General features: G+C 31.2%; 3 protein-coding genes across 5 annotated transcripts; 2 read left to right on the top strand and 1 right to left on the bottom strand.

The window, feature by feature from the left end:
* The first annotated feature begins 2873 nt into the window (after positions 1–2873).
* LOC131652920 (uncharacterized) lies at positions 2874–8139 on the top strand. Of its 2 annotated transcripts, none has more exons than XM_058922912.1 (13): positions 2874–3104; positions 3995–4092; positions 4213–4299; positions 4395–4506; positions 4680–4904; positions 5026–5262; positions 5379–5624; positions 5764–6207; positions 6622–6764; positions 6879–7076; positions 7187–7277; positions 7376–7652; positions 7747–8139. In XM_058922912.1, exons 1-13 carry the CDS (start codon positions 2961–2963, stop codon positions 7881–7883), a joined length of 2439 nt encoding a protein of 812 aa, XP_058778895.1. In that variant the 5' UTR covers positions 2874–2960; the 3' UTR covers positions 7884–8139. The 2 variants fall into 2 exon arrangements, with proteins under 2 accessions (XP_058778895.1, XP_058778894.1); XM_058922911.1 differs by having other exon boundaries at positions 2875–3104; positions 5728–6207; positions 7747–8136.
* A 1663-nt stretch (positions 8140–9802) lies between these two features.
* LOC131652919 (uncharacterized) lies at positions 9803–15970 on the top strand. The gene is made up of 9 exons (XM_058922910.1): positions 9803–10217; positions 11427–11473; positions 11627–11729; positions 12106–12192; positions 13506–13589; positions 14233–14286; positions 14668–14748; positions 15584–15629; positions 15704–15970. The coding sequence occupies exons 1-9, from the start codon at positions 9930–9932 to the stop codon at positions 15772–15774; spliced, it is 861 nt and encodes a 286-aa protein (XP_058778893.1). The 5' UTR covers positions 9803–9929; the 3' UTR covers positions 15775–15970.
* Positions 15971–18226: 2256 nt separating this feature from the next.
* Positions 18227–20771, bottom strand: LOC131647386 (uncharacterized). 2 transcript variants are annotated; one of them, XM_058917283.1, is made up of 5 exons: positions 20468–20771; positions 20324–20368; positions 19680–19976; positions 19372–19544; positions 18227–18637 (listed from the first exon to the last, which is right to left on the bottom strand). In XM_058917283.1, the coding sequence occupies exons 1-5, from the start codon at positions 20700–20702 to the stop codon at positions 18458–18460; spliced, it is 930 nt and encodes a 309-aa protein (XP_058773266.1). In that variant the 5' UTR covers positions 20703–20771; the 3' UTR covers positions 18227–18457. The 2 variants fall into 2 exon arrangements, with proteins under 2 accessions (XP_058773266.1, XP_058773265.1); XM_058917282.1 differs by having other exon boundaries at positions 19644–19976; positions 20468–20766.
* Between the last annotated feature and the right edge of the window lie 2058 nt (positions 20772–22829).

Genomic DNA, 22829 nt, shown 5'->3' with positions numbered 1-22829 from the left:
CAACCATCGACAATTCTCATAACACATTTTGTATCAATGCTCATGTGTTATTCTGTTTGCAATAACTCGTGTCTATGACAATGGAAATATCATGAATACACACTTCTCAATTATCTGAGAAGATCATCACCTCCCACCACGAGGGAGACATTTCTAGCATTTGACTCAATTCTTTTCTTTGACGATACCGCATCAAGACTTTTACTTTATATGTCCAATCTTTCCATATTTCCAACATTTCACACTTGTATTGTTGTTTTTCTTCACATAAGGCTTTCCTCACTCTTCAATCTTCTTTCTTCAGAAATAATTTTACTAGCAACTTCTTCAAAAATTAAAGTTTCCTTCCTACACATCAAAATTATTTAATATGCTCATAGGAAGATGGAAGAGACCATACGAGTCTCAAAGCTAAATCTTCGTCTTCAGTCTCTGCTCCACTAGTTTCTAATTCATAAATAATACCATTTATAACACTTAGATAATCATATACTTTCGTATGTTCATCCATATACAAGCTATGAAACTGCTTCTTAAAAAATAACTGATTTGATATACCCTTTCCTTGGTATAACCATTCAGGTTTCTCCCAAAAACTCTTTGGATGAAGACGTACCAAGAACATTCACAAGAATATTCTTAGCCAAAGACACGCGAATTATACTCAAAACTCTTAAATCTAGTTCCTTCCACGTGTTCATATTGGAAATGTTTTCTTTCAACATATTTGACTTTAATTTTCCACGAGTCAAAATTTATTATTGCATCAAATTTTTCTATGTCAATCTTCATTGTACTTGAAAAACTTGACATTGCAGCCAAAACCTTTTCAGTTGCAAAACAAAATTTCCCAACCAACCCAGAGTATAAAATTTATCTTATAATGTGGAAAATCAGACAAATTTGCAACCACATAGCATACTAAAAAATTCATACTCCACCAAATTAGGGCTCTTTATACCACTTTTTGGGAAAATCTAAAGCATAGAGAAAAAGTGGAACACAATAACAACACAAGAGATTAACGTGAAAACTCCAAAATCGGAGAAAAAAACACTATCGTTGTCGATTGACAACTAGAGAATAACATAGTGTGAAAATTGTTACAACACTTAGACAATCCTCAACCACCTTAAAGTCCCCAATACACCTACACTCTCCAAAGAAAATGTTTAACTACCCCTCACAACATTCTAAAACAAAAGTATAAGAAAAAATATAAAATTCAAATACAAGCTTAAAGTTCTTTTGATTGGTACATCTCATAACCAATAACTTAAATCCTTAACATAACATTGGACTTTATTTTCCTTCACAAAAATAAGAAACATGGGAATTCAAAGAACTTGAATCCTATATATAGCCTTTGACTCCCTCTTCCTTCACAAAACTAAGCAATGCGAGATTTCTTCAACATGTATATTTTCAACCAATCCTAACAGGTGGAACTGAAGTGCGGGGGACGAGGAAGATGAGGTTGTGGTGGAGGAAGCAATATGTGATGAATTCAATTTTATGGTGACGGAATTGAACAACTTTATTGAACAACCGATCGAGGAGTCATGGATATTCATCGAAATGAGAATGAAGCATTATCATGAAGAATCTGGTTGGAGATCGTTGGTGGTACTTCAAATACAATCTGGTTTTGAACCGTTAAATGAAGGATCAACAATTTTTTTGAAAGATTACTTAGAGTTGTGTCTTGAAAATGATGGTAGTAGTTCATATTAGAATAGAGGATTGGTGATAGGTCGATGACGACAACCATGAAGATGTTTCTTTCGTGGTGGTGAAATTTCTCCAATGATCGAATAAGGTACATGCAAAAAGGTTATCACTTTGTCACTTAATTAAATATATGATTGAGGTGAAACTTTACAAGTATGAGTCGAATTGTACCTGAGTGTGACTCAGAGTTACATTTATATAGAAGAAACAATCATAAATGTCTCCATGTTGTCCGACGTGGAGTACGCGTAGACATTGGACGCAAATCAACAATTCTAACGAGAGGAGTAATGTGTTCTTGTGCGTTACCCTTAAATGCAAATTTATCTATTCATTAGTAACTAACACGTCTTGAATAAATTGTACTTATGAATATGACTGATATAGTCTTTATAAACAGATGACCATCCAAAATAGTTAAGGTTTAATGAAGATGCACATACATTGTATTTTTTTTTACACAATCATGTAACAAAAATACATCATTCTATCATATCATACGAGTGATCTAAATTTTTCAGTATGACTTAGCGGAATAAATGATCGTCATTGATTGCAGTGTAAAATTTACACGGTTAGTGCATAGTAGTTATTCATATGTTAAAATACATTAAAATTATATACAATTTAAACTATTTAATAAATAATTTATTATAAAATAATAAATTAATTGCACTATTGATTTAAATTTTTGTACAGTCATTCACCATTATCTAAGACAACGGATGATGCGCATAGAGTATAAATTAATTTTATATTATAAACTAATATCTATGATATATCTAGACACATTATTTATATGAAAATGACACTAAATTAATGCATACCAATTAAATCCTAGAATAATTAATCTTCTCACCAAATGATTTTTTATTTTAACTAAAAAAGAAAATTAAAAATAACAACAAAGAACAACTCACTTTTCCATCATACCTTTAGATATAGTAGTAAGTTAAAATTTACGTTTCCCAAAATGAAACGACACCGTAAAGCATGAAAAATTCCCACCACATTTGAAAATTTGAAATTATAATCCACGAATCTTCAAATCAAAATTTTACATCTCTCTCTTCCCGCCAACACTTATAGAAGGAGGGAAAATAAATTTGAGTTACATTTATTAATCTCTACACGCATTTTCAAATGAAAACCAATATCACCCACTCGCTCTCTCTCTTCTTCTCTCTCTTCTTGCTTGTGCTGTATCATTGTGCATTGTTCCTCCCAAAATGGAAATCGATTCATCTCCACTACAGGTGAATGAGGGTGAGGTTGATGTAGGTGCGAAGCAAGTGAGTCGGAACAATTCGCGTGGGGTTCGGGTTGTTGGAAGCCGAATCTATGATTCTGAAAATGGAAAATCTTGTCATCAGGTTGGTTTATAAGATTATATGATAGTAGTTCGTTATTTTCCTCTTTTGCTTTTTCTGTTAATTTGATTAATCTATTAGGGTTTCTGATGATAACATATTAATAGACATTAATTATACTCATTCAATAGAATAAAACACGATTTTCTAGCTCGGATCTATGTAGTTTTGTAGCTCATATTCCGTTTTCCTAAATTATTATCGGTCTGAACGCGTTAGTTTCGTTTTGTGTATGTGTTTACTGCTTTATAGATTATGTTTTGCCGTAATTTATTGTGAGATGTAATTGTTTAATTATGTGTTAGTGATATTTGTTTAATTAATTGCTAGTGATGATTGATAAAAATGGTTTATTTTTTGTGGATCTGGTTACGGAGTTTAACTAATTTGCTAAAATTGATATTTGAAGTATTGTGTTGTCAAGCCAGCATAAACAGTGGTTTTATTTGGTGTGTATTGAACATACTTTTAGCACATCACTAAACTCAACCCATATTGTTATTGTATACCATTGTTTTTGGATACTAAAAAAAAAGGGAAAATCAAATAGTTTCTTTGATGGGTTGTAGAGCAATGATGTTTGAAGGTTCAATCTTAGCCTGCGTTTCTTTTGTCATTATTCTTTTTCTCGTGTGTGGGAGTGCGTAAGTGGGTGTGTGTGTGTGTGTATGTGTGTGTGTGGGTGGGTGTGCGTTTGTATGCGTATGTTTAATTTTTTGAGATGTGGTGATTTTTCGAGAGACAATGGTTTGAATATGACTAATGAGACACTGGGAATTATATGAAAAATGTGATGGGCGAGGAGTATGATGTTTTGAGATTTAATTTGACTAGCTAGAAACTGTCTATCTTTGATGCCAACCCATTTGTCTGATTGGTTTTTCACGTTGAAGTGCCGTCAAAAAACAATGGATTTTTCTGCTGCGTGTAAGAATCCAAAGAATGGGAAGCCTTGTACCATTAGGTTCTGTCACAAGTGCCTCTTGAACAGGTCTGGTTCACCTTTTTTATTTTGTTTTGATTTCAGAATTGTCCTATTTTATTAAGAGTACAATGGTAAGCTAATTTTTTGTGTTTTTTTTTTACTTGATGATTTTTGTGTTGATTTTAGATATGGTGAAAAGGCAGAAGAGGTAGAACTATTGAATGATTGGATATGTCCAAAGTGCAGAGGCAGTTGCAACTGCAGTGTTTGCATGTAAGTTTTGGGTTGAATGTGAGCTTTGAAGTTGGTTTTATGGTTTTCATTTTGTACCATTATGTATTTGTCCTGAAAGAAGAGTGATTTTGTAGGAAAAGAAAAGGTCAACAACCTACTGGTTTACTAGTTCATACAGCCAAGAAGTCTGGTTTTAAGTCTGTGTCAGAGATGCTCAGCCAGAAGGCTTCTCATGATGTGGAAAAGGTGTGTTGATTTTATCTCCATTTTTCTGTAGTTAACACATAAGTTAACTTTGTTTGATGGTTAATAAGGATCCTCTTCATGTATACAATTGAAACTAATGATCACAGTAGCAAACATATGTTGATCTTCATAGTAGTTTTATAGTTGACTCAGAACTTTTTTATATAATACAGGAGCTTGTAGTGGATCTATTTGGGGAAACAGGGAAGGAAAACCCATTGGGTGAAAACAAAGGTTTAAAGGTTGAAAAGGAGAAGACCAAGAAAATGAAGCAGAAAAAAGTTAATGATGATAATGCTTGCCAAAACAAGATACTGAAAAAGCATAAACATCCCAAGGGAGTTTCAGATGATGCAGTCAAGAGAAATGGAAATGCTGAAATGGACACAAAAGTAGAGGTGAGTCACGGTGTGATTCATGTTCATGTATGCAATTGAAGCTAAAGATGGTTGAAGCAAACATGTGTTGATTTTCATGTTAGTTTTTCTGTCTGATTTCCATATTTGTTTTATAATATAGGGGTTTGTAGTGGACCTATTTGAGGAACCAGAGAAGGAAAACTCATTAGGTAGAAACAAGGTTGAAAATGAGAAAACCAAGAAAATGAAGCGGAGAAAATTAAAAGAAATATCTAATGGCAACAATGGTGATGGTGATTGTCAAAAGAAGATATCGAAAAGGCCCAAACATTGTAATGGAGTTCCCAAAGATGAAGTCAAAGGAAATGAGAATGTTGAAATGGAAACAAAAGTAGAGGTGAGTCATGGTCTGATTCATGTTTATGTATATTACTGAAACTATTGAAGGTTGAAGCAAAAATGTGTTGAATTTCATTGTTGGTTTATGTTTGATTTTCATGTTATATACTATAGGAGCAATTAGTGGATCTATCTGGGGAGGCACAACAGAAAAACCCATTAGGTGAAAACAAAGGTTTAAAAGTTGAAAATGTGAAAACCAAGAAAATGAAGCAGAAAAAGTTAAATGAAAAATCTGATGGCAACAATGTTGAGGAGGCTTGCCAAAAAAAGATACTGAAAAGGCCTAAACATTGTCATGGAGTTTCAGACGTTGAAGTCAAAAGAAATGAAAATGCTGAAATGGAAACAAAAGTAGAGGTGAGTCTTGGTGTGGTTCATGTTCATAAATGCAATTGAATCTAATGATGATTGATGCAAAATGTATTGTTTTAATGATTGATTTTCATGTTATATACTATAGGAACTTGTAGTGGATCTAACTGGGGATGCACCGCAGAAAAACTCGTTAGGTGAAAACAAAGGTTTAGAAGTTGAAAATGTGAAAACCAAGAAAATGAAGCAGAAAAAGTTAAGTGAAATATCTAAAAACAACAATGTTGAAGGGGCTTGCCATAAAAAGATATTTAAAATGCCTAAACAGTGTAACGGAGTTTCAGATGGTAATGTCAAAAGAAATGAAAATGCTGAAATGGAAACAAAAGTTGAGGCGAGTCATGGCGTGCTTCATGTTCAGATGGATGGTCCTCTTGTGATGGATGAAGGTGACAATGTTAGTGCCAAGTCTAAAACAAATGCTAATATTTTGCAATCACAAAAAATTAAGGAAGAGATTCCTCTGCCCCTTGGCACTGAGATGACAAAAATATTGGACATTGAGTTTGCACTAGAAGATGTTGGGAATGCATTGCAATTTTTAGAATTCTGCAGAGTGTTTGGAAAGGTATGCCATATTACCAACATTATAATTCAGTTTCTTGTTCTGATGCTTACTTTCTCTTAAATTTTATTTGATTAATTTCAACTTACTGTTGCCATTTTTTTGATGCCATTGATGGTCTCAAACCATAGCTTGTTGGCTTAGTCAGTAAGTAAATTTTGGTTATTTTGGGTCTAACTCAACTTGTTGATATTGGAGTCTAAAGACCAAATTAATAATACCATGCAATCTTAACATCAATCCTTAGATTTACTTTGCAGTTGGTTATTTAATTGTTTCATTCCTTCAAATTGTGTTAACTCTCTAGACATACCAGTCTTAGCATTGGTTAAATAATTTTGTTTTACACTTACTTTACTAGGGTTACATCCTCTCATTACTGCTTTATCAACTTTCTCACTTTTTTCCTCTTGCAAGGCACTTGATGTCAAGAAAGGAGAAGCAGGAGCTATTTTAAGAACTCTGATTCGTAAGCGAAATTTGCGATGTGGACAAAATACCTTAGTGGTTGAGTTCCAAATCAAACTATTGACTCTAATAGCATCTGAATCAGACATTGAGTAAGTTGATCCCATATAACTCTTTATTTACTACATTTCTGAAGGGTGAGAAGGATTTGTTTTGTATAGTATGTTTTTAATAAACTTTGTTATCTTTGGATCTTTTTGGTTTAGGTCTTCGTCCTTAACTGCTAGCAATGGAAAACATTCATGGTTGAAAGTATTGAAGGATTTAATCACTGAATCCAATCTTGGGCTAAAAGAATTTCCGCTTGATTGGCTTAATAAAGGCATTAGTGGATATAATGATTTGGACTTATGTAAAAAGCTTATCATTCTAAATTTTATCTGTGATGAAGCTCTGTGTACAAAGTAAGTATTTCATTACTTAAATAGAAAATTGTTGAGAACTCTCCTTTTTTCCGCCTTTGTCTTCTCAATAATACTTAAAATTGGTTGAATACTTGCTTTGACATGCTCAGGAAGCTAAGGAGTTATATTGATGATCAAAATGCAATATTAGCTGAAGAAAAGAAAGCATCAAGATCGAAGGTTGCTGAAGCAAGGGAAAAGGTAAGATGACAATAGATTGTTTGTTATTGTTTCTGAATTTGTGTTCTATTACAAAATTTCATATGGTGTTCATATTGTTGTGTGCATGTTATCTATAGGAAAGATGCCTTAAGCAAAAGTTGCAGGATGAGATGGCAAAAGCTATTATATCAAATGGGGCTACCTTCTCAATTTCCGAATATGATGCTCTTCTCACAAGAATCAAAGGCGAAGCAGCTAAAGCGCATACTGAGCTTCTTGAGGTAAAGGGAACAATCCCTAAAGGGAACCAATATTGTGATGCAGTGAGAATTGAGCCTGAGTACTTCGATAATACTGGCAAGACATTCTGGAAACTTAGAAGCTGTAACGATGAATATGCTTTCTTGTTACAAGGTAAATTTCAAAACAAATTAGCTTAACTTTGTGAGTGATAGATTTCATTAAGATTTAGGCTGTAGCATGTTTACTAATGGTTATCAACATGCAGATATCAAGGTAGAGGGTGGAGATTCTGCTGTTCAAGTTGATGAAAAATGGTTTGTTTATGGAGATGAGCAGAAGGACAAGGTCAATAAGTACATTTCCTCTAGGAGAAGTTGGTTTCCAAAGGTTGCTTCAGTTTAATTGTTGAGATATTTAAAGCTTGTCCATCCCAGTTTCGATACTTTGGAGATATTAGTTACAACTTTTAGCTGGTTTCTTTTGTTTTACTGTATTTTTTTCTTCTAATAGCGAGGATGTAGAATGACCAAATATTGTGGTCTAATGTTTTTTTTTTAATTAACATTTGTTGGTATTAAGTTTGTATTTTGTAGTAGAATCATGATTTCATTAGCTGATGCTTGTTTTTGGCTAAAATATATTTTTAGCTGTTTATATTTTACATGATTAATTTTGACTCTTGATGTTTCCAAAATTACACACAATCATCTTTTCTCCCTTATGACAGTGACAGATATATCTTTCAGAGTTGTTCGTTGAGTTTTGGAAGCGCTAACCCTGATCTTACTAAATCTAATGATGGATTAATGGTGTTTTAATTTGCCTCTTTGCGTTAAATATAATTTTGGTTGATGCAATTTTCAATTATTTTTTTTATCAAATTGTGAGATTGGCCTCTCAAATTTAAAGACGTTTTTTTTTTTTAAAATTAGTCTCTATAAATTTGACACTTTCATTAATTAATGATAATTACTCTTTTAATATTTTATATATATATATTTAAAATATTTTAAAGATTTTTTTATATAATTTATTTAGAAAATTATTTTTCAAAATCTTTCATTCCTCTTTCCTCTGAACTTCCAAACAAAATCTAAAAAAAATTTAGTAACCTTGATGATTAACTTTTGTTTAAGCTGAGCTTTGAAGTTAGTTCATGATTTGAAAATGACAAATAGTTTGAGTTTTTTTTTCTTCTTATTTTCTTTTCCTTACTTGTCGGATTGATTATGTTGTTGGGGTTAATTTGATCATCTCTCAATTTTTTTAATCTTTCCATTTTACTTGAAGCGTAATCTCTCATAGATAAGACATATTTAGAGTACGAGACCGAATATATTTACCGAGAAGCTAAGTCATTGTGTTGATAGTCTTACTACAAACATTAACCAAAATGACTTTGATTTAATGAAGTCTTCAATTTTTCATTTTTTTTAGTTTTATTGTCATCTAATTATACTTTTTATTTTTTAATTATTATGAATTAATTTTTATTTTGATTTTTGATTTCATATATAATAAGATATGGAGGTGATAAAAAAAATGAGTGTTTTAAAAATCAGACCGAACATTAAACCGGTAAGGGTTTGGGTCACTAGTTTATTGGTCGAACCAATGAGTCATTGATCGAACCGTATGACTAAACCAGGTTAAACCGAATAACTTGGTGGAATAAATGGATCGTTATAACAAAATTATATAGGTCTAAAACCTGTTGAACCGGGTGATTCAGTCTCTACAAAATATAACTACCACTTAATTTTTTTTGAAAATATCATATTATAAATAAATCAACAAGTTTATAATTTAAATTCAAATTTTAAACATATATATCACACATAATAAAATAGTACAAAATTACAATGTATAATTGCAAACAAAGTTTAATAGCAACATAATCTAATTGAATAATTTATAACAAAATAATTTGATTGTTTACTAAATTTAATTTAAAAAAAAATAAATTTCAATGTTGGGATCTCTTTCAATATCAAAATCATCGATAACAAAGTCAAACATATCTATAATTTTTTATTTTCATTAAAATAATCAAAACGCGTCATTTTAATTTTTTAAAATAAAAATCCACTTAAACTGCCGATTTTTCCAGTTTACACAAATTTTAGCCGATTCACATCGATTTAATGACATTTTCAATTTAACTGTTGAACCAGGTTGATTATCCGGCCGGTCCCCGGTTTGTCGGTGTGGTTTTTAAAACACTATGAAGACAATATAAAATAATTAATTTAAATATATTTATTGCTTTAAATTAAAGAAAAATAGATAGATAGATAATCTGAAAGATAAAGAATGAAGACACGTAACCAAAAATTTGGCGGTTGAGAAGCAACGACCGCAACTTCACAGTTCACACAACTCTTGTATGCTTTTGCAACTCCCTTTGTTCAGTCGGAAACACCAAAACAAATAAAAGCGAAATTTGCGATGCCAGGTGGAGCCACCGTCTGCTCCGGTCACCGGTTTCAATGTCTTCCCCTTCTTCCACACTCAACTCGTCCCCAACTCACCAATTCAACTCGCTCTCGACTCGTTTCTGTTAACCCTCAATCTATTTCATGTTTTCGTACGAAGCTTTTCTTCGAATCCAATCGGTTTAGTTTTACTCTAACAAGAGCTGCTGATTCTTCAACCACCACAACTTCCCAATCTTCTGATGTTCCCAACAACAATAGCATCACACTTGTTCCCGATGACGAAATCTCCATTACTAAGGTATATATATTGCTTCTACGATTAAGTTTAAATTGACTTATTTGAGTTTATTCTACTTAAGTAGTTACTATTTGTGAGATTCTATCTGAGAATTTTTGAAAATCTTAATATACTTTTGCAATTTTCACATCATTTTGAAAAATAGGTAGTTTTTTTTTATATCTAAAATAACCTTTTGTATATGCATGTTTTTGATGACTAGTGAATTTTAAGATATTTAGAATAAGTTTTTTATTCAAGGATGTTTTTCTCTTACAGAGAACCTTATATGTCGAAAAGATTGTAGAAAAGATTTTGTAGGAAGGAGAGGAGATCAGATAAAAAGGAGTGCTAGAACTATAACTAGAGGTACAGGAAGACATGGAAAAATTATAAGAGAAGTTATTAAGAAAGATCACGAGATTAACGATTTGGATAGAAGTATGATTCTGGATAGAACATTATGGTGGAAGTTGATCCATGTAGCTGACTCCACTTAGTGGATAAGGCTTGGTTGTTGTTGTATAAAGGAACTTATATTAGGACATAGAGTATTTTAGAGAAAATAGCTAAAATTTGTGATCAATTATATGTGAGGGCATGTTTGGATGAACATATTTTGGCTTATAGTACTTTTTTTTACATAAAGTTCATGAAATATCTTATGATATGTTCGAAGTTGTTTTGAGAGTCATTTTTGTAATAAGCTCTTGAAATAGATTCTATGAGTTGTAGAGGTTATGCAGAAATTTCTCTCATTTTCTCTTAGGTTGTAGAAATAGCTTATTAATCACAATAAGCACTTATTTCCTCAAAAGCTAGCCTAACAAATGAAGGTCCCAAAGCACATATATACATTGCATAGTTCAGTAACTTTTGCTATGTGAGACGCAAATGCAACTTCAATATTCATTTCATTAGACAAGTTCAAATAAACTCTTCCAAACACACTCATATTGAATAGTTATTTAGTTAAGTTGTTTTCACAAGCTCTCCCCAAGTATAATAAATCATCAGGTTATTAGAAACCAATTAGAAACAATTTATTCAACTTATGTGAGTGGCACTTCATATTAGCCAAATTTAGCTACTACTACAATTGGATGCTGGTAGATACATAAATATGATTTTCATGAGAGTAAGATGTTAACATAATGATCTTGTGTGTATTTTATTATTGAGTGAAGTTTGCATGCTTATGATTCTGAGGGTATTGTTCAATTGTTGCAGATTTCATTTGGTACGATTGGACTAAGTCTTGGAGTCTCACTCTTGTCGTGAGTTTTGTTTTTTCGTTTGCACCTTCTTCATTGACACACTACTATGGTTTTTCATCTTCTTATGTTTTTATTATTTATTTTTTTCAAATATGCAGCTTTGGTTTTTCATCTTCTTATGTTTTTTGTTTTTATTTTGTTTCAAATATGCAGCTATGGTTTTGGAGCATACTTTAATATTCTCCCTGGATCCGAATGGTCAGCTATAATGTTAACATATGGGTTCCCCCTTGCTATTATTGGCATGGCGCTCAAGGTGAATAATTTTTTGTTACACGAATCAAATTATAGGGTGGAGTTCATGATAGCTACCTATGAAATACTAACACAGACACTAAAACGGACATTAGACACTGCACTGACACTGACACTTGTAACAATTTGAGGAAATTGAAGTGAATGAATGCAAACACATGTTTCAGACGGTAGGACATCGACACTTGTCCTACACTCAAACACACCAATCTGAAGTGTAGGAGCTACATAGAGAACACTGTTTGTGCAATGTAATCATGTTATTATTGCCCTTCCATTTGTGCCGTTGCGTCATGGTTTTATGCATTGGTTTTGGCTGATGCACTCTTTGTCTTCTTTGCTTATCTTTTCTTTTCATTGGTCCTTCTTTTTTGCAGTATGCAGAGCTCAAGCCAGTGCCATGCCTCACAAATTCAGATGCTTTCCGGTTACAGGAAAAATGTGCAACTCCTATTCTTAAACAGGTAATCTCATCATACTCACATTCTTCTTGCAACATATTGTGTCATTTTAGATGTTTCTTGTAATATAGTACTCTTCGTTTCCACTTCTTGTATTTGGAAATATTCTGCTTTTTTATGTTTCTAGTTGAATGTTGTTTTCATTGTTTTCCTTGACTTAAAGATATAATATGTCTGACCTTCTATGAAGCACAAACACCTCTAAAAGTAGGCGTGTCGCGGTGTCCAACACGCATCGGTGTCTGAGACTTGTATGACACTCGCACGACATGTGTCGGAAAAGTCGGACAATTGTCCCCAAAATGCTTTTCTTTTTTCCTTAGACACTCGTTGGATCTGTTTCCAACACCCGTATGACACACTTGGACAATTAAAGTAAGTGTTTCATAAAAATTTGTTTTTTTCTTTGCTTCAACACACCTAAAACATTTTTGGACAAATCTCACACGCATCTAAAACGGTTAAATGAAGCAATGTTATCAACAAAGAATTAACTACATTAATTTTGATTAGAATATTTTTAACTCTTTTAAAATAGATGGATAAATGAATGTCAAATAATATCATATATGTAGCAGTGTCGGTGTCCTTATGTTTTTGACATTATCGGTGTCAGAGTGTCCGTGTTGTTTCATGTCCTAGTGTTTGTTCGGTGTTAGAGTCTCCGTGTTGTTTCGTGTCCTAGTGTTCGTGTCGGAGTCCGCGCTTCATAGCCGACCTTTCCCTTTCAAACCATTTTTCTAAGATCATTTAAGATTAGGTAATTGACAAAAAGTATATAATGTAATGTGTAGGTTTTGTTTATTAACATCAACGGTTAAAATTGCAATTTGTCACACCTTTCTTCGATTTTTGTGTATAGCGTTTCTATACGTAACATGGCTTTTTTTCAATGTAAATTCTGTTCAACAGGCCTATTTGACAGACAAATAATAGCAGATGTAAAAAATGCGGATTAGTATTAGGTTCGGGGCGTTACGCAGATCCAATTCCTTTATTGTGCCTGTTAGGTTGGGCCTTGTATATAGACCCATGTATGGAAAATTGTTAGTTGAATCCATATTTAGTGGCATCTTGGGTCATGTATAAGAGAAAGTAGTTCATTCCAACAATACTCACTTTTTGTGCGTAAAAATCAAATCCCTCCATGATTCTCAAAATATTTAAATTTATTTTTAATTATGCCGTGACACTCTTTTCTTTGTATGTTGTGTTCAATATTAAAGAGAAGAATCATATAATGATATTTCTCTGTATTACCAATAGATTCAATCTTTCCTCTAATCACTTAAAGTGACTCTTTTGTGCTTTTATAGGTGAAGAGTGATGTTACCAGATTTCGCTATGGGGATGAGCAGCATTTAGAAGAAGCATTGAAACGGATTTTTCAGTATGGTCAAGTAAGTTAATTGAATTTTTTTTAGGAACTGAATTACTATTTGTATATTGTTGATTTCTCCATTTTAATATTTTGAATAATCAAATGTTAGGCTGTCTGGAAAGCTGAAAAACTTGGAACATAATATAGAAGTAACGAAATTGATTCTCTGTTTCTTTCATATGTTTCAAATGAACCTGAAGATAGTTAAGGTTCATTTGAAACCTATTTACAAGCCTGCATCCACTAGCTTGTGGCACTATTTGGATATGCAACGTAATTAAGCTCTTGTAGCATAAATGCTTATTGTATAAGGGCTTATGTATAATATATTTCTATAATAAAAGATAAAATACCAAACTAATTTCATATAACCTATAAGTTGTTTTCATAGGTTGTTCTAGAGAGATCATGGAAATAAGCTGAAAACAACTTATGTACATGTCTTAAGTTATTTCCGTAAGTTCTTTCAAATAGTGTGACTAAGTTAGTAGATGAACTCAAATAAGCCAATCCAAACAGACTTTTAGGAACAGGAGCAAAAATCTTCCTTTGTACTTTCTGATCTCTTCATCCATACCAGCTGCATAAGCTAGATACTGAGGTTGCCACTATATGTTCGTGTTGCAATTCTGAGACATCATTTTATATTCTTAATTTTTCAGGGAGGAGGAATCCCCAGAAGAAGTGCACCTGTTCTACAATTGATTCGTGAAGAGGTACGCTTGTCAACTCGCATTAATGCATTAATCAGTGACATAGTTTTTGAATTTTTAGGGATGATTTGGTATACTACTTTGAAATACTGAGAAAGATTTTAATGTTGTAAATTTATGATTTTTATTTGTTTCGCTAGTTCATGTCTTTCCTTAAACAAGTTTTTTATTTAGGTCTTAATGCAATACGTGTGGTGCTTGTACTATTTTTCTATTGATCATCTCCTTATACAAAACATAGAAAATTTCATAGTACTTCTGAAATGGTTACCTCTAACAATCTATTCATTTGAGTTGCATGCAACCTTGTATATGAATTTTGTTATTGATTAGTATATGGTCATTCCCTTGTTAATATTGTCTCATAATATGCCTGTATCTTAGGTCACACAAGATGGGAAATATAGTTTGGTCTTGGTTTTCGAGGCTAAGACTCTAACATTGTCCGATTTTGAAAAGAGACAGGTATTTAACTGTGCTTCTTGGATACATTTTTAATTATTTTGAATCTTTTTTCATCTTTTCTTACCTCTTAATGAGTATAATGACCCTAAATTTCATTTATAAATGAAAACTTGCTAGAAGCTATATTATTACTCTTGCTATCCTTTCACATAACAATGTTGCAATGATGTGAATTTTCGTTTAAGAAAATTCAGAACAACTTGAGCAGACATACAAAATGGCTCAAAACAATTATCAAACGATCAAATATGTTCTTTCAATAGGATACAGTCTGTTTGTTTTACAGTTAAGATGAAGAATGCTCCAAATGTACCTTTTCCAGAAGGAAAAAAATTTTCATTGAAAAAACTGCTTCGTCATTTGTTATTTTCTGTTTGTTACTTATAAAAAAGTTAAACTAAACAACTTATGTTTGGATAAACAAATTAATTAAGCATTAATAGCATAAACACAATCATAGTGTGTATGTATAAACTATTTCTATAACAAAAGATATAGTCAAACTGTTTTCATATAAGTTATAAACTGTTAAGCTATCTTAGTCAACTTATAGAAATAGCTGAAAACAAGAAATAGACATCTCCCAAGTTGTTCCTATAAGCTCTCTCAAACAGTTTTACAAATGCTTATGTCGGTATATTAGCTCAAAAAAATAAATTAAAACAGTCCTTTTCATAACGACATTTTAGACGGATAAAAAGCTTTAGCTTTAAATGGTTGCTTCTGGAGTTTAATCAATTCGATTCTTATTCTATGTAATTCTTAGTTCCTCTGGAGTTTTAATAGCAAAGATATAGTTGCTAACTATTTCTCAACTTATATTTTTGTGTTACAGGCTAAATTTACTTCATTCTTTGGGCCTGGAATTACAGCAGAAGTTGGTGAGTAAAAATTTAAACAACTATGCTTATACGCCAAAAGAATGAATGCATTCTAACATAGTATTGTGTTGCAGGTAACGGCGAAAATAATTTATACGAGGTTCGACTTATCTCCAATACAGACCCTAATGCAACTTCTTCATGATGCTCTTGACCATTTTATCCTCCTATTCCATGTTGCTTGGTTCAGTTAATTACAAGACTTAGGTCCTATAAAATATGTAAAAAATTAAAAGGTATAGATTATTTTTTTTCATGTATTATATTTTGACAGATTGAAAGAAAGAGAAAAGCAGTTGAAAAGGAAGAGCCAATGAAAATCACATTATTTACATTTGATATATTGGAACTTCTAAAACTAAAATTTGCTTGGCATGCATATGTTTACAACACAGGCCATTGGGTCAGACTCTTGGAATGCTTCTGGCAAGTAGATAATGTAGATGTTTGTTTCTTGGCATATCACAGGTTATATAATGGTTTTTAGGGTGAGAGTTCAATTAAATCTCAAACAATTACTAACAATAGTTAAAGGCTCTTCTATGTTGAGATATGTACTGATTTTGAATTCTACTTTTTTTTTTTTTAAACACACTTAATAGTTATGAACTATTCTTAAATAGGTAATTCATGTACATCTAGAAAACTCATCAATAAAATTGATAAAATATGTCTTACAATTGAAGTTACTTGACTTGATTCCCATATATCAGAAATATCAAAAAGAAAACTGGCTTGTGACTGTGTACTGATAGGGAAGGAAGACCAAACATGTTTTATAAGCTGAAAGGATTCACAATTTTAAGACTGCAACTTAGATAAGTGAGATACCATAAATCTAAACCATTTAAGACATCAAAGACCTAAATGATCATGGAGAAGGCTTGAAAACATTGTAGTAGAAGTGCAAGTAATTGTAGATGAATATTGAAGGTAGTTATTAGAGATATATTTAATAGTTTGTTAGGGTTAATCTTATTTTTAAAGTTTGTTAGGGTTAATCCTATTTTCAAGGTTTGTTATTAGTTTGTAGGGTTAATCTTATTTTCAAGCATTTGAAGATAAATCATCAACTTATATATAAGTGTGTATTATGTATCATTGTTTCACACAAAATACAACGTACTTTCAAGTTAACTTTCTATTATGACATCAGAGCACGGTTCCGATTTCGAAAAAGATATTGGAGTAAAAATACCTCCAAACCTGAAACGAAGAACACAAAAAATATTACACAAGCCTATCATTTAAACGACTCTGATAATCCTGGAATTTCACTCGTGACACCACTGTTGAATGGAGATAATCACTGCACATGGTCAAGATCAATCAAGACGGCTTTGCGTGCGAAGACAAAACTGGGTTTCATTGATGGAAGCATCAAGAAACCATCAAGTCAATCTGAAGTATACCATGATTGGGAGAAGGCAAATTCATTGGCGACGACTTGATTGATCAATGCGACATAACCAAATCTAAACAACATCATTTCACATGCCTCAACAACTCGAGATGTATGGGTGGATCTTGAAGAACACTTTGCATAGACCAATGCTCCACAAATCCATCAACTTTGAATAAACTTGTGTTTAATGGAGAAACAACCCGAAACAGGCTTAACATATTACTAAACTCAATTCAAAAGTCTTGTTGATGAATTAAGTGAATTGCAAACCCTACCTGAATGCAAATGTGGAGCTGCTAAAGTGTTGACATAAATAAAAAAAGAACAACGAGTCCATCTCTTTCTCGGAGGCTTTGATAATGAACAATACTCACATGTCAAGGCAACCATATTTAATACTGATCTATTACCCTCACTTAGGCGTGTCTTTAATCAAATGCAAAGAGAAGAATCTCCTTTTGCAACAGATAGAGATAAAGATTTCAAGGGTGAAAATGCATTTGCGTTTTACTCAGATGCATATAAGAAGAGAGGAAAGGAATATCACTCAAGATTAAAGTGTGATGAATGTGAAAAAATTGGACAGCAAAATGCTTTGAATTGTTGGATATCCAACAAATTGGAAATCACGAAGAACTCAAAGGCGAAAACCTAACAAACCAGGAGGACAACAAGTAGCAAATTTCGCTCATGCAGCTGAAAAAAATATCCAGAAGCATCAGCATCAGGACATGCTCTGCATGGAGTTCGTGCCAAAAATCATAGAAATTCACATGAAATTTTTACATATTCCATCTGTTTCTAAAATTATTGCAGATATACTCACCAAAGCTTTCAAACCTCAGCCATTTCATACTTTAATAATCAACCTTCTCAAAAGCAAATTGAATAAACTACACATTTAAAAGAGTTAGTAAGATATGGTTGAATTTCTTATTTGGTCATTTTTACTTTCTTGCCACATGAACTATAAGTTGAAGTTAGTTAGATTAATATAAAATCAACTCTATAAATACTTGTAACTAGTTAATCCATTCCTCAATGAAAAATATTTTGTTTTCATTCATTCATGGTATTATTGTTTGTTATGCAATTTTACTAACACTTTCCATAGTTCACAATCTAATTACAAGATGATTTTTCCATAAATAATTTTATAATTTCTTAAAAAAATCGCTTATAATATTCTCCATAGAAAAAGAAGACAACAACATGACATAACATAACATTAAATTGCATTACATAAGAGGAACATAAAAATGTATATCTACACACACTCACTTACAATTCTTTCACACTTTTCTATTTCAAGTAATAATTAATGCACTTCTAAATTGCTAAAGAGAGTACAAAAAAAGATTCCCCTCACTCTCACCATCCTATATTTTCTTATTTTTTAGGCTTTTTTTAGCAAACATTCAAATTAATTAGAAATAATGCCATTATTCCTTCTTTGTCTTTCTTTCTCTCTTCTTTTATTCTTCTTTATCCATGAAAAGCAACCACCTTGCCTACAAAGTTGATCATCTTTCTTCTTATATTCATGCATCCCTCTCTCTTTTTCTTCTCTTGTCTCCCATATCTCTTTGTCCTTCACTTCCACCTGCACATGCATTCATTTGCATCTCACATGACATATTTGGTATCTTACAAACCCTTTAATAATAGTTCCATGTTATTTCTTGATAACAAAATAAAAAAAACAGTTCTATGAAAGGGATGTGTAAGAAGATGTGTACGAGTAGACAGAAAACAACTGGTTGAAAGTAGGGATATGGAGGGACCAAAACTTGAGTGGGATGTGCACATGAAATGAGATAGATAGATAAATATAGGGACCATTATATGATATCTATAGTACTATTGCCCCACATTTTTCATAATATAGAGTTTATATGGTTACTAGATTTGATTCTCTTATCTTGGAAAACACACCCCTGTCCTATGTTTTTTTTCTTTCTTTTCTTTAGTTTTTTTATAAATGGAATATTCTCTAAATTGTAAAAACTAATTTTTTGAATCGAAATAAATATAGTAGACGGTAAAATTTCCCCTCTATAAATTTAATACTATTATTTGTTTAATTAAATTCAAACAATTGTCAAACAAATTGATCTCTGATTAAGGTGGAAGAAACTCTTACCGTCTTATTCAGATATTTTTCTTTTTGAATTTTAAATCATAATAACTTTAAATTCTAACATGAATCATCTTCATTCATGATTGGTTCATAGTATATCAGTATTTAAAAATATTTAAAACTTCAATAATGATACACGTCGTATTTTCATGATTGATATCATCATGTATTAAGAAGAAGAAAAATCTAGCACTTACCTCTTCCTCTAATTTAATTTCATTTTCATCTGAATTTAGTGAGTCTTGAGATAGCTTTGTAGAAATCTCTATGGTGGATGGAGTTAAAATAGTGCTAAGATTGCTTGAACTAAAACAAGGAAATGTACTACTTTGAGTGTAAGCATCTCTTGTCATTCCCTCCTTTTTCTTTTCTGCATAAGATCAAGTAAAATTGTTATTAAATAAATTACATTTTCTACGCGCAACTGCATAGACTAAATCATCAAAAACTATTTCTCAAGAAATGAAACCTTTTATATTCTCAGAGTTGAATTCGAACTCGCGACCTGGACTATGAAATTGAAGAGCTACATCTTCTTTAGCGAAACTAAAAGTTGAAGCCATTGTCCTTGTTTGAATGTGTCTTGATGAATAAACTAGTGGAGCAGACATGGTGATTCTATTTGTAGTTGAGTTTTGAAATAATCTTCCACTAAGTGTTTTTGCAGATAAACATTCCATTGGTACTTGTCCTGATAAAGGGTTGCATATATATTTTTCAGCTTCATTCCATTTTGAATTCAATGCAAATCCTTCTGGTGATAAACACTCCCAACTTTTATAAACTGATCTTGCTTGCAATGCTACAAAATAAACACCATGCAAATAATTAATTTATATTATAAACTTATAACTATTTAATCCATATGATATCTCCCTTAGTATAAAATAAATTATTACGCTAAATTAATCATAATCTTCGTACTATTAATAACATTTTACTTCAATTATAACATGCATGGATGTTTGAACTCGCATTAAGATTACCAGAAGAATTATGATGAGACAATAGTGACATCGTAATTCACTTTAAAATCACTTTAAAATTACACTTTATTTGATAAAATCACGGTGAATTGGCGTAATTTTACAAAAATTAAAGCTTCAACATAATTATAGTGACATGGCGATTTTGTCAAATTCAACATACCTTTAAGAGCAGTGGTGAAAGAATATGTTGAAGGGTCTATTTCATCTGCAAAAAAATAATTGAGAAGATTTTGAAAAAAACTTGATATTGAGAAATTTTTAAAAAAATGAAATCATTGAAGTGAAATGAAAATGAGGAATGTACCTTTTAATGTGTAACCAGGAGAAGAAGCAGTGCTAGAAATAGTTATGTTTGATCTAAAAGAATCTGTGTCTTCTCTAATGCTTCTTATAATTGATGCTGAATATCTTCTTGATTTTGTGTTCTCTCTACTTATCATTCTTCCTCTCATTCCCCATTCTGTTAAATTGAAATCTGAATCATCTTGCTTCATTGAATTATAAACAGATGATTGATGAATTTCTAGTGTTGATGCCATGTTTTTTCAGAATTTTTGTGAAGCTTGAGGTTTATATATACTCAAATAATGAAGTTTTTATGAGTAAATATTTAAGTTGGTATTTGAAATTGTAGAATTTTTATTTCCATTATCAATATTTTAAAATAATTTTGAAATTGAAAAATGTCAATAATGTTAGTCCCTCTGTCTAAATCTGATATCAAATATATCTATGTTATTATTTAGTGAATTTCAAATTCATCTTGATATTATTAATTTTCATTTCTACATAATATCAATTTAAGGATAAATTTGTTTTTTTAAATAAAATAAATTTTATTGATTATTTTAAATTTTTGATAATCTAAATGACTAAATTGATACAACATTAGAATTTAAATAAAAATTAGAGTATATACTTTATTTTGTCTAATAAATTGTAGATGGTAATATTTTAAATTACAAGTAGGTTAAGTATCAATATGGATCATCCACTGCAATTTTTCATTCAGCCATCAATGATTGAAAAAAATAAATTAATGCAATTATTTAGAAGAGAGAAACAAAATATCAATTCAATGATTAGGATTTATGCTAAACAGATCGTAGGAGAGAGTGAACAATAGAGGATCCATATCTATTAAAGATAGAGTGGCTATCATATGGTTTGACATACTGTAATCTGATTTATTTAAAAAGTTCAAAATCATTTTATCTTTAATAGAATCATAAAAAACAGCGACAGAAGAGTATATTTTTAGAATCTCATCCTCTATTTGTACTCATAGAGGAACGAGTGTTCGACTTGATTCAAAATGTGGTAGTGGATCTTCTGTATCTCTTTTAATAAGATTTGATCTTTCTTTTTTATAAGCAACTTGTATTCAAAATTAGAGTACTAGGGGTACTCTAACCCAAATACTTGAAATAATCTCATGGACACTGCACCATTCATAAAAATTACAATTTATTCTTAGTTTTGACCCTATACTAAGCCACCACCAAGAATACATCTTACTTTTAAAAACGATCTCGTCCTATAATCAATTCCACCCCTAAACATCTTAATTTTGATACCGAGTCTGATTGCTTTGAAATCTAACCTGAGATTAGCGAAAATGTTTTAGTAGTTGAGCCTTGCTTCTGGACGATTTATGTTTTTTTGGAGACTTTCTGATTGTTTTGTTATTTTTTTACTTTTTGATTTATCTCGTTCACTTTTATCTCTATTTCTGGATACTTATTATGCTTTGTGATTTTTGTTATAAGATGATGTTTTTTTACTTCTATAGGTTGCAGCCATTAAAAAAATTATGGTCGTGTTATTAGCAAGTTTTTTTTCTCTCATTTTTTAATATTATAGTCAATTTTTTAAAATACCAAAAAAGTATAATAAAATATAACTAATATTACAGAATATTTATTTTAAATTTGGGGACTCTGGACTCACAATTGAGATACAAGTGGTCATTCAATCATAATAATTATTCAAATTAAAGTTTGAGATATAAGTTTATATTTATATTTATATACATAAATATTGTACAATTCATAGTACAAGAAGAACAGTAACTTTCTTTTTCTGAGGTTGTAATCTTCCTAGTTTATTATTGGCATAAAGTTCTCATTGGACTGATTCTGTTCTTATAGAAAGACAACATATATACATTTTTCTACCTTTTCCCTCAACTTCAATTACTATTTGTATAAATTTAATTTCTGATATCACATTTTTTTATTCGGCGCATTTTTTTTAGCAAATGAATTTGAGTCATTGTCAACTTTTTTTTACTTTCCGGACTTCTTTGTTTGATAATTATATTAGTGCAGAATTTTGTTTGTGGTGAAAACTTTTGTGTTCATGCATGTGATTGAAGCAGACACTAATTACTGCTGGTTAAATGATGATTGTGAAATGTAATCTATGCTTTTTTTTAAATCATTATAGTTGTGTTATGCATGTATTACATGTTCATCTAAAATTTACGATTAAAGTCTATTTGCAAGTTAGTTTTTAGAGGATTTTAAGAGAAAAGGTTTTGGAGAATTACAACTCTATCTTGATATATGTTTGATATTTTTTAAAATTTCTAAAAATAATATAATACTTCAACTTAAAAAATTATATTGTTTTTTATTCTGTTTTAAAATATTAAATATATATTA

The sequence above is a fragment of the Vicia villosa genome, linkage group LG2 (genome assembly GCF_029867415.1).
Source record: "Vicia villosa cultivar HV-30 ecotype Madison, WI linkage group LG2, Vvil1.0, whole genome shotgun sequence".
In the NCBI taxonomy this organism is placed as follows: domain Eukaryota; kingdom Viridiplantae; phylum Streptophyta; class Magnoliopsida; order Fabales; family Fabaceae; genus Vicia; species Vicia villosa.
The sequence above is the reverse complement of the archived record's forward strand: the minus strand, read 5'-3'. Positions and strand labels throughout refer to the sequence as shown.

Excerpts from the sequence above, each read along its gene's own strand:
- LOC131652920 (XM_058922911.1), top strand. The coding sequence starts at position 2,961 with ATGGAAATCGATTCATCTCCACTACAGGTGAATGAGGGTGAGGTTGAT. Across the intron at positions 6,208-6,621 it reads TCTGCAGAGTGTTTGGAAAG|GCACTTGATGTCAAGAAAGG; the intron begins GTATGCCATATT and ends TCCTCTTGCAAG. Across the intron at positions 7,278-7,375 it reads TTGCTGAAGCAAGGGAAAAG|GAAAGATGCCTTAAGCAAAA; the intron begins GTAAGATGACAA and ends TGTTATCTATAG.
- LOC131652919 (XM_058922910.1), top strand. The coding sequence starts at position 9,930 with ATGCCAGGTGGAGCCACCGTCTGCTCCGGTCACCGGTTTCAATGTCTT. Across the intron at positions 11,474-11,626 it reads CTTGGAGTCTCACTCTTGTC|CTATGGTTTTGGAGCATACT; the intron begins GTGAGTTTTGTT and ends TCAAATATGCAG. Across the intron at positions 15,630-15,703 it reads TGGAATTACAGCAGAAGTTG|GTAACGGCGAAAATAATTTA; the intron begins GTGAGTAAAAAT and ends ATTGTGTTGCAG.
- LOC131647386 (XM_058917282.1), bottom strand. The coding sequence starts at position 20,702 with ATGGCATCAACACTAGAAATTCATCAATCATCTGTTTATAATTCAATG. Across the intron at positions 19,977-20,323 it reads TTTCACCACTGCTCTTAAAG|CATTGCAAGCAAGATCAGTT; the intron begins GTATGTTGAATT and ends TTTATTTTGTAG. Across the intron at positions 19,545-19,643 it reads CAACTCTGAGAATATAAAAG|AAAAGAAAAAGGAGGGAATG; the intron begins GTTTCATTTCTT and ends GATCTTATGCAG.